This window comes from Schistosoma haematobium, chromosome 7 (genome assembly GCF_000699445.3).
Source record: "Schistosoma haematobium chromosome 7, whole genome shotgun sequence".
Taxonomy (NCBI): Eukaryota; Metazoa; Platyhelminthes; class Trematoda; order Strigeidida; family Schistosomatidae; genus Schistosoma; species Schistosoma haematobium.
In genome coordinates, this window is record NC_067202.1 from 18384064 (window position 1) to 18395606 (window position 11543).

The following is an 11543-nucleotide window of genomic DNA, read 5'->3' on the forward strand; positions in this document are numbered from 1 at the left end:
ATTCAATGAGTATAATCCAGTGAAGTAAATTTGGAAAGAGAAAAAAGAAAGGAACATGAAGAATTTAGAAGATTAGGATTTAGGGGAATACAAAAAGCGGATGCGCCTGCGCCATTGCAAACGATTTTGAGCCATTTCATTCAAGGTCTCTAACCATCGGTTGCTATCATCTCGCGGACAGGTATTTACATAACTGAAAGCATCGTTTGTTTTTTTTAGTGTCATAGACGATAAACTAATAACAATAATACAATAAGACTGTATTTGTCATGTACCTCTTCATAAAAATCCTATACTAATTCTCTTGTCGAAATTTTACCATGAACATAGGACACGTATTCTTTTGAAATAAACATTGTCATTAGTCTATTAACTATCGTAGTGTCTAATATGTCATTCTGTGCAATAATTTACAAAACTATTTACGAATTAATGTATACATCAATGAAATGTAAAGGAATATTAACTCCCAAAACAGTCCCCGGTGTCTTCTAAGATTTATTGCTCATGTATGCGTTTAGAACAATCAAAATATTATTGTTGAGTATATCATTTCCTAGTATTACAATTATACAAACTATACAGTCATCATTCGCTTTCTACCACATTATTTGATATAAAACATATCATATAGGTTTATTGAAAACTGACTGATCAATAGAATTCGATCAGCACTGAGAACGACTTAACATACATAATATTGGTCACTACTCAGTGGATCAATCACAGGAAGTCGCAGATGGAGTAGTTTAATGGTAACACTTCTGACTATCAAACTGAATAATATAAGATCGAATTCGCCAAGGAATATTTGTTTCTTTAAGATTACAGATACACTTTGCTGGTGAGTGAGTATCAGCTACCCTCAACTACTACACTGTATCATATAGATATTTTGAATAATTGGTTTCTTCATATCCACCCTGTTCATCATTGATGAACAGGGTGGATATGATGCAGATGTGAAGGTGTGGATCGGCAAAGCAAGAGTAGCATATCTATAATTGAAGAACATCTGGAACTTAAAACAACTGTCTGTCAACCAACACCAAAGTCAGAATTTTCAATAAAAATGTGAAGACAGTTCTACTATATGAGGCGGAAACCTGGACAACTACGAAAGCCATCATCCAGAAGATACAGGTGTTTATTAACAGTTGTCTACGCAAAATACTTCGGATCCGTTGGCCGGACACTATCAGCAACAACCTACTATGAGAGAGAACAAAGCATATTCCAGCGGAGGAAGAAATCAGGAAGAAACGCTGGAAGTGGATAGGACACACATTGAGGAAAGCACCAAACTGCGTCACAAGACAAGCCCTCACATGTAATCCTCAAGGCCAAAGGAGAAGAGGAAGACCAAAGAACACATTACGCCGGGAAATGGAAATAGGCATGAGAAAAGTGAACAATAATTGGATAGAACTAGAAAAGAAGGCCCAGGACAGAGTGGGTTGGAGAATGCTGGTCGGCGGCCTATGCTCCATTAGGAGTAACAGGCGTAAGTAAGTAAGTAATATACAATAACAGTAAGCTTACCACATTTGATTTATTTCCTTTGATAAATTTATCCCGAAAATGCTAAAAAAAAGTGTACGAAAGAATGAAAAGTGAATATCGTTCCAGCAGTAATATGAGTCAACTGTGTAAATAATAATAATAATAATTTTTCCGATATATAACTACAGATTCATTATAAGGAATGGTCAATATACGAATTACCGTAGCTACATCCTATTTGATCAGAAAGTGAAACTTAATTACAGATTCATTTACTTGATTATGAACCAGATTATTTGAGTGTATGTCGTTGTGATGATTAACGATATACTAACCAAGTAAAGCGGATTAGTATATAACAGCTTTTAATCAATAAGTCATATGTTTGAACTCCACTTTATCTACTTTGATTTAAATAACCGAGTGATATCATTATTCTTCATGTAAACCGTATAACTTTTAAAGCCCAGTATATAAACTTATACTTGATAAATGAACAAGTTATTTCGTCTGATAAATTGAATGTTGTTTGGAATACTGTATACCAATGATTCAAATACTAAGCGATTGTATTTCAAATTTACATAAACAATGTTACATTTCTGAAAATATTATCTTGAATACAGAAATAAACTTATTTCCAAATTTGGAAGTTAGAGATTCTAAATACATTAAGAAGTCTTCATATTCAAATCATATTTGATTTAAAAAACTCTCTATTTTAAAGATCACAAATTTTATCAAAAAGGGTTTTGTGGAGATTTCAGAAATTTCAGTAGTTGAAATCATGAGTCAATTGAAGCTAGACCAACATGGAAAACCTGGAAGCACTGGACGGCCGTTTCGTCCTATTGTGAGACTACCTCATCAGTGCGCACCCACGATCCCGCCTCGCAAGATTCGAACCCAGGACCTATCAGTCTCGCGCTCGAGCGCTTAACCATTAGACCACTGAACCGGCCGGCATCCAATGATGTTAATGTCTAACTTCAACCAATCCACAGAATTGCGCCACCGTACACCGTTGTCTTCAGTGAGCTGATATCCCACAACAGACTGGGTTAAACTCCAATGGTTACGGCTTCTCACTAGGACTCCAGGAAGTGCCTCTTGAAGTCCGTCACTAGTGAACAGATGATTATTATCAGAAGGGATTCGAATCTCGAGGGGTCGGGATCGTGGATGCGCACTGCTGAGAAGTACCATACTAGGACGAAAAGATCGTTCAGTGCTTCCAGGTTTTCCATGGTGGCCTAGCTTCAATTGATCACAAATTTGTTCAGTTTGTGTTTGTCAATATCAACAAACAAATCAAACTAATTTAGGTTATTTTATAGTTTACATTAAAGATTGTTTGTAGCTAGATAACTTTCCTTTGTATATTACCATCACTGAATTAATTACTTCTATGAATCCGGTATTCATCTTGTTGTGCTAATGAGGTATGGCAAATTGGACCGAAGCACATATGCGCTTAGTACTACGTTGTAGCTGACTGTCTAACTGAGACAACTATTGAAGACCAGAAAACAATCGATAATTAATTTGTTCTAGTATAGAACTCGTGATTTTTAATGATTACTTAGTTACAGTTAGTTTGTAATGTACAAATCTCCTTATACTCTAAATTGATTTAAGATGATCAATGTTACTATTTATCGACTATGATGTGATATAAGTTCGATATTAAGAAAAAATTATTAACTCTCAAATAGAAGGTAAGACTTAAAGATAAGTACAAAAGACTATATTTGTTGAATGAGTTACAGCCTATATTATGGACCCTGCTTCGGTTCGGGCAGCAGGGCAGTATCCCAACCCTTACACAAATTGAATGATTTATGTGGCGTACACCCATTTGGTACCTTCTATATTATTGACACAGTTCATTTGTTATTCATTTCTTAAACAATGAGAATAATTAAGGTGTAACGCCTACGAAGATATTAAATTTCTTGTTAGTTAATCTAACCAATTTATCAAGTAGCATATTCATTACAAATACAGATGAAATTCAATTTTACAGAGTGATTAAATAAAATGCAAAGAGATGTAATAGCATTCAATTACTAACCATAAGTTAGTTAGTTAGTTATAATCCTGTTTCATTTAACTCAATTTACGAAGCTAACAATCGCACATAAAGATTTCATTCATTTATTTACTTTTTACACACATAAACATTGGTACAAGGAGGCGCCAAACAGATATACGCTACATAAGTCATTCAATTTATGTGAGAGCTGAGATACTGCCCGAGTGCCCAAACCGAAGCATGTGGTTTTCTTAAGGGGCCACACCTAGAGCCTTTGACCTAAAGGTATAATCCACAAGGCAGTTGAGCAACACCAGGAGATGCAGTCCCATGGTAGCCGGTAACCAACAATAGGTTCATACGCCATTTGTTTCCTTAGGATCCTGGAGGTCATGTGCACCAATGGTTTGGAATAAGGGTTCTCCAACTCCCCTAGGTGGGTCCTCCGTATTTACCAACCCGGTTTAAGCGTCAGGCACTCGCTTTTCGTCCTCTCAATTTCGTAAACAACACCTTCGCCATGAGAAGGTAGTGAGTAGGACTTCCCTGGTAGTGGTTGTATGTACGTGGCCATGTGAGAGCATATGAAGAGGAAGAGTTGACTCTCCCCACTCTTGGCTGTAACAGGGCATTTGAGGACATTTAAAAAATGCATGACTTATGAATACAGTGGTCTTGAGTGCTGTTAGAGGTATGAGGGTGGGTATCACTTACCGGTTGCCCACACTGTGGAAGGGTTCTTCTTGGAGGTACCTGAAAAGGAAATTGGATTAGAGGTGGTCTTAGTGACCTGAGAGCGTGACCGCAGTGCCCAAGGGACAACTGCTTGAGGTCGGTCACACACAACCATTTTTATGGGTAATTTTTGTGTTAGCTCCGTACTTGTTGAGACCTTACCGCCGGAGACCGATATCTGTGGGATAAGGCATGACTTATAGCCGATAATCAAAGCAGGTACTTGATATGATATACATATATGCAAATTATTTACATTTATTACAACAGTGTATATGTAAAACGGAATGTAAACAATGATAGAAAGAAAAACAAGTTTTTTTGTTTTAGAAAACAAAAAATGAATAAATTCTTACCAATAAATCAGTTAATAATTCAACACGAAATTCCGTAGCAAATGTTAATTCATGACGTTTACGATTAGTGTCTAATATATCCAAAATGAAACGTTTAAGCTGTGGTTGATTTGACTTGATATTATGATCTATTTTAATCTCGTAGATTTCTTCATAGGTCCACTGTTATGATTTGTGATTGTTTTACAAATACAAATGATAAGTTTAGAAGAGAGAAAGAGTATTTGTTTTTCTATGTAAACCGATAGTAACTATGAATAAATCATTGAAAAACCAGAAAGTATTCATCGTTTGTTTCATCATGGTTTCAGGTTTTACGGAAGATAATGCTTATTGATAGAATTCATTTATTGAGCTAGTGATACTACTTAGTTAATCAAATCCAAGTAGATAGGATGAAACTCGAATCTGTAATCTAGTGGTTGAAAGTTAAACTCTTAACCCATTGACCCATTTTTAAAACTCTAAATTCTCAGAATATCATGCACATATGAACTTGATTGATTTCAGGACTTTCGCAACTAGGCAAGAGTTATATTCAAGACTAATAATTGGAGAATCCAATTTCAATCAATTCATGATATTGTGCGTTGTCAAATATTAGTGATGATACGTATTTGACTACTGAGAAGCAATTCAAGAACTACTGAGTATTTCGCAAATGATTATTCACTTTACCGAGTCGCTTGGAGATAGTGTCCTACAGAATTCCAAAAGAAGTGACTAGACGTATATTCTTTTTTCAAACAAACCTTATATCTTTCAATGCAAAATGGTTTAGTATGACTTAGCAATCAGGTACAGATTGATGAAATTGGCATTAGGCTATGTATTATTGAAAGATGGATAGTGGCTATCAGTGGAATCCAGGACGCCCGTTTTGTCCTGTTTGGGACTCGTCAGCTAGATGTACCTGCGTCCCAGAGTGTATTTCCACTCCAGGACTCGAACCCAGTACCGTTCGCTTCAAACACCATCGTGTTGTCCACTTAGCTACTGAGTCCTAATAGCCACCTGCTTGTGCAATGGGGTGAAGTTTGAATTCACTCGGTGTTGTTTTGCTTGTATCTTCCCATTGTTGTTTAGGAATGCATCAACTCTGGGATATAGGTACATCCATCTGACGAGTCCCGAATAGGACGAAACGCGCGTCCTGGATTCCACTGCTAACTACTATCTGTCTTTGCTTAAAAAGCTTATGACTTAAGGCTACATCGAGGCAATCCGTACAGGATGCACATATGCCAAAATGAGACTGATCAATTGCAGTCCTAAATAACAATGGGAAGATACAAATAAAACAACAACAAGTGAATTTATATATTATTGAGTTTAAAAGTTGTTAGAAGAGAAATGAGGTTATGTTTGATAAATTAAACACTGTAAAAAGCATATCTATTGACGTTCATCAGCAATCAGATTATCACAGCAGCTTTTCCAAATTACCATGTTTCAGATGATGGAACAACACTTCAACCTAAATCACATCCACATATTTAGACAAACATGTTAAGGGAGAATATTTGTAATCCTCTTTGAAATACGTGCTGATGTTCGACATAATAAAGGAAGCCTCACAATAAATCTATCCAACTCATATATTATAAAACCTCCAGTAAGTGTTAATGCTAATTAATACATTTTCGTACTTGATATAAATGCATTATTCATCCCAAAAGGTTAGAAAGAAAGCTTGGTTACGTGTCAATTATTAAACAGCATACTTAATAGAGAGAAAAAGATCTTTAGAATCAAGTAAAATCACTGATAACTTAAAATAGAATACTTGGGGACAACAGAACACAAAACTCCATACTGTTAGAGGTCTTGAACTAACAGAAAATAGATTTTGCGTAAACTGATTACCTGGTTTGTCACTCTTAAAGTATCCTTGTTGTATGTTGTTACACCAAGAGTGCCGATTGTGAAAAGACGTTTGTAACTGGACATGAAAAGGTTAAATTACAAAAAATAAAATGAATAACTTTATTTTACAAGTAATAGGGACTTTATTAACATAGTCTGACCCACAAGAGTTATTCTATTATCAAGAAAGCATAGAAAATTGCAATGTTCATATCGTCAACAACAAAAAAAATACCGAACCATGAATATTGCAATCAGCTACGTTTTGAACACAATCTTTCTAAACTAATTCAGAATAGCCTCCTGAAATAATGAGAAATACAAACTCAACGAAAACTAATTATTATGCTATCTATTTCCCAAATATTGCTCATTCACTAGGTACTTATGAATGGGTAACACTAAGTGACGACGAATGATACTATCCAGTTACCCAAACCAAAATACTTGAAGTATGATTCGAAATTGATTTTTATTGCTCGAAAGTTTAGCACGTTAAAGACCAGGACACAAATGTACTATAGAAACCAACACATTTTTAGTCCGAATGGAAATTCTAGTTCATTTCCAAAAGATAACAATGTACTATGCATTTGTTGTATATAATAATCATAAACATGACCACCAAACAATAAAAATACATGCATTTATGAATAAAATGTTCGACTATAGTGGCGTGATGAAATAAGATGTCAGTTTTTGTAGTCAAAAACCAAACTTTCATGTACCTTCTGAGGCGTTAACTTCTACCAAGCAAGTGTTTAATGGTTTAGTCTTTTGAATGTTAACTATTCGGTTAGAAGTTTCATCCCTTTCGTTTATATGAAATCAGGTACAACTACGTGCCCAAAATAATATGCACTACAGAAGATAAAATTTGGTTTGAGTAGCTTTTTAGCGTCACTAGTCACCTATCACACATGATGTGATTCCGAGTAGACTACATACAAGTCAGCTTTAAAAAAAGTTACTAGTAAAGCGTAATCAAATGTAGAAAGACTGCAACTTTGCGTTATACATTTGAAGTGTGGATTTATGTGATAATGGCTACACTTGAGAAATTATTGCGCCAAGTACACATTGCTTAAGTGGATTCCCAAGCTGTTATTATTGTTTCCAAAAGGTAAGTAACAATAAACGTGAATTCAGGCCGCAAAACTAAATTGTCACAGCTAGATGAGACAGTAGTACATATGATCATGGAAAAGATTAAATGCAAAGAAAATGGTTTAAAAAGAAACGAATTTGCAGAATTGATGAATCAAGTGATATTGGCACGCAAAATTTGGGAGAAAATAATTAATGCATAAATCTGAGTCACCGCAACTAATTTTGATTTGTGAAACCTGGCGTTTTCAACCACAGAAAATGATTACTAGGCTGAGAACAACCACAATGTCCTAGCCTTCAACTGAATTAGAAAACGGTATAGTTCTATTTGGTAAAGCTGACAAAATGTGGTCTTCTAGCTACTTTAAACAATAATGCATGGATGTTCGAGATATTATCTCCCTTTAAATGAAAATATCACTTGCAGAATAGGGAAGCTAGCCATTCGCTAATTTGAGAACGAGTATACTGTGCAGCAGTTTGTTTTGTCCCACCTTATGGATATAAAATGTGGTATTTGTAAATAAGGGATATTTGCCAGTCACTAGTATTTGATCATATATGCCATCGAAGGATTATTTTTATATGTTGAGAACAGTGGTCACTGGGAAGGGATCGCAAATCGGTTGATGATGCAGTAAAGCATTAACGACGGAGGCTATTGAGACAAGTAATACGTGAGAACGGTCATCAATGACTCCGGCGAGAGATAAAGGGCGATGCAGAAGTAGGTTGGAAGTTAGAGGCACCCAAACCAAGATATGCCATCAGCCCATGAGGACACTGATTGATGAGCTGAACCCCCTATTTGGGGTCTGATCGATTATTGTAACCAATGGTGATATGGCCCATAATTATTCGTGATGGAGTAAATTCTAAAACTAATTTACTCCACTAATTCATATTTTCTCGAATCATGTTCTCTATGCCATCTTTCAGATCACCACTCTACTACTCTACGATATGCTCTCACAATCTCATCTCTCTGTGCTACTGGGTTGTAGCAACTTGAAGGGACTAAAACACAATGTAAATTTCACGCGGTTGAATTTAGACTGTTACTGCTGTAATTGATACCTACGCTTAATCTGGTTGTAAGGAATACGAAATTTGGATAGCGATAGAGTAAGTACTTATTTTACCAGATTACTGACAAAATCTTGTCATAAAAGAAAAGAAGACTGCTCATATTGTACTCCTTAACCGATATTATAGATGGCAGTGTTGATGCACTCATTTTCTCCATTTGGAGTCAGATATATTGCATTTGTTCTGTTAAACAAAATCGGAAATAAGTTATCTGCACAACCGTTGGGCATCATCATAAGTCAACAAATGCTAATTACTTATAATTCAGTTATCAATGATAAATCATAAAAACATGTTGTTTGGTCGGGAAGAGTGGAGGTCTTAAAACTATCGGGCTGAACCTTATATCAATTTACAAAGACAATAACTTTCTGTCTGACAATCTTAGAAGAGCATCTTGGTTAGATAATAACGTCATAAGAGCTGAAAATAATATGAAATTTCCCGGCTCGTTTGATATTTTCTAGAACACCTATATCCAAAAAAGATTTTAACTACGATTATCCTCAAAACAATAGTAATCTACTATACTGACTTAAGAAATTTTCCAAGAAATCAAAGTAAGCTAAGAAATTTAACCTAAGAAAGCTGAGCTTTGTTCGAACATACGATATGTTTGCAGAACCACAGTTCCTCAGATGATCAGCTTATCCTGCGACGAAAGATTTGAAATATCACGTACTGTATTTTGTCTTTTACTAGGCAAGCTAACATGCTAAAAATATCGTGAGCAAAAAAATGGCCTAAGAGACCTATTTATCTCTTTATTTAATTCATAATAGAACAGTCTGAAGGATATAGAATAAACATCTGGGAGACAAGATAGATCTACGTCATTTCGAATCGTTAGTTCCTTTGCAAACTGCTTGAGAACTGAACCCGCCAGAAATTTCTGGTCATCAAGTAATCAACCCATAAGAAAATTGTACACAAATATTCCAAAAATCGACTTTTAAAGGCACTTTATCCCCCTTAACTCACTTAAAATCAGAAAGGGATTTATAAGGGGTCTAAAAGAGTACAAACGTGTGGAAGTTACAGGGGAAAACTAAAGCCAAATTGGTAAACTTACTTCCCCTTCCAAGACATCTTCGTCAAAAGATAACATGATACTTCACGGTTCTTACTCATACATGCTCGTCGCATGTCGCTTGGCTAAATAAAATATTATGGAATTAGTTTTTCTAAAGGATAAAAGGAAAAAAGAGGCAACTGCGAAACTAACCATATTTCACTTGAACTCAGGTACAGACCAAAACCAAAAGAGGTGTCGGAGCACTTGAAGGTCAGATCTCCGTAACGTAATTGGTGGGTTAAACTGATTAGTGAGATACATTTACAAAGCGGCCAAGTCAATATTTTGAGATACCGGCGACTGCCGTCCTTGAAGTAACCAATCAGAATCCAGTACGCTATAACATGTTAGGAATAACCTGTATTAAACTGTGGTACGGATAATGGAACAATAACTTCATGTAGGGAAATGGTGTTGAAAGACTACACAGGAAACTCTTACTGTAACCAGTGTTTCTTAATGGCTTCATACCCATACATTCAGTATTTTTGATCTGATATATGACTTCAGGGACAGTTTGATACCAGATTCGACAACACCAAATAAGTCCACAAATCATAATTTTGGCAGTTCGAGATATGTGATGGAAATTAAAAATAAGTCCATTGTACTTCAGTCGAAGCCATACCCCAGTGACCGCAAATAAAGTGCCTCGCTAAATACCATAGAGAATAAAATTGCTGTGAAATACTTGCTTAACATAACCTGTCTTTGACTGAGTAATTAGATCAGTCTGTAGAGAAGTTCGATCACATTTTGGCTTCGTTCAACGATAGAAACATGTATAGCAGACTTGGTAATTTTCTAAAGTACTGAGAGCCCTTTCTCCACTCATATAAGCATGCAGCAAATGAGGATGGATTAAATCATGTCCACTGGTACCATGACACTTATGACAAGTCTTTCGGAAGTTGCAGGAAATTTTAAATATTCCCTAACCTCAAATCTTCCCCACGACGACACTTTCGGGAACTCCTCAGCCAGTACGCATTAGTCGCAACCGTATCCTGTAGATATAGCCATTTGTTATACATCATGAGTACGAGGACGAAGGTTTTCTATCTCGACAACAGTCGCGCAGAGATTAACGTCCTTCTCACACATACTAACTGTCGTCCACAATATCTGGTATTCAATTAACTGGTGGCAAACGGAATATCGATCAACGCTTACTGTTAAATGTTCATTTACCTTAACATAAGATTGAGCGAATCCGTCAACTAGCTTTTGTTGTTGCAGATGTACTTGTAGTGGCATTGGACAATAGCCACACAATCCACAAAGCTGTGAACACGAGACTACTCAGAAAATAGATATTCAATATTTAACGCGGATAAATACCTAACGATGGAGAAGGCGCGAGAATGAATTGAGTGGACTGGAGTTGATCGGATGGCATGACTCGGCCATGCACGCGTGGTCTCTGCTGAATGTTACCTTATATCTTCTATTCATATTAAATATATTGTTCCTTCTCTAGCCTAACCTTGTTCTACATCATGTATTGGTAATTGATACGATACAGTGAGTTGGTGTAGTCGATGGTGTGACTTCCACGTAAGATCTTATAGGTTAGGCAGTTATATCATGACAAATCTACAAATTTAGGATTAGGTCTATTATAAGAGCAGTACTAATATCATAGTAGACCATAGTTCTACATACTAATATCAATCATCGGCATAGACGCACTAGAACACTATGACGAAAGAAATACATTATCTGTTTATGAAGTTTCAATTGGCTCTTCTAGGACTACTACCGTTCCCACGCC

At 36.0% G+C, this 11543-nt stretch overlaps 1 protein-coding gene across 1 annotated transcript in view; it reads right to left on the reverse strand.

Moving 5' to 3' along the window:
• The window catches only part of DNAJC13 (DnaJ sub C member 13), a 115436-nt gene extending 105407 nt beyond the window's left edge, over positions 1 to 10029 (reverse strand). The window contains exons 1-5 of the mRNA XM_051208428.1: positions 9920 to 10029; positions 9767 to 9849; positions 6496 to 6571; positions 4630 to 4791; positions 1543 to 1584 (exon numbers count right to left, since the gene is read on the reverse strand). Coding sequence (XP_051064596.1) covers positions 1543 to 1584; positions 4630 to 4791; positions 6496 to 6571; positions 9767 to 9849; positions 9920 to 9922 — 366 coding nt within the window. The 5' untranslated portion in view covers positions 9923 to 10029. The remainder of the gene's footprint in view (positions 1 to 1542; positions 1585 to 4629; positions 4792 to 6495; positions 6572 to 9766; positions 9850 to 9919) is intronic.
• Positions 10030 to 11543: the final 1514 nt, after the last annotated feature.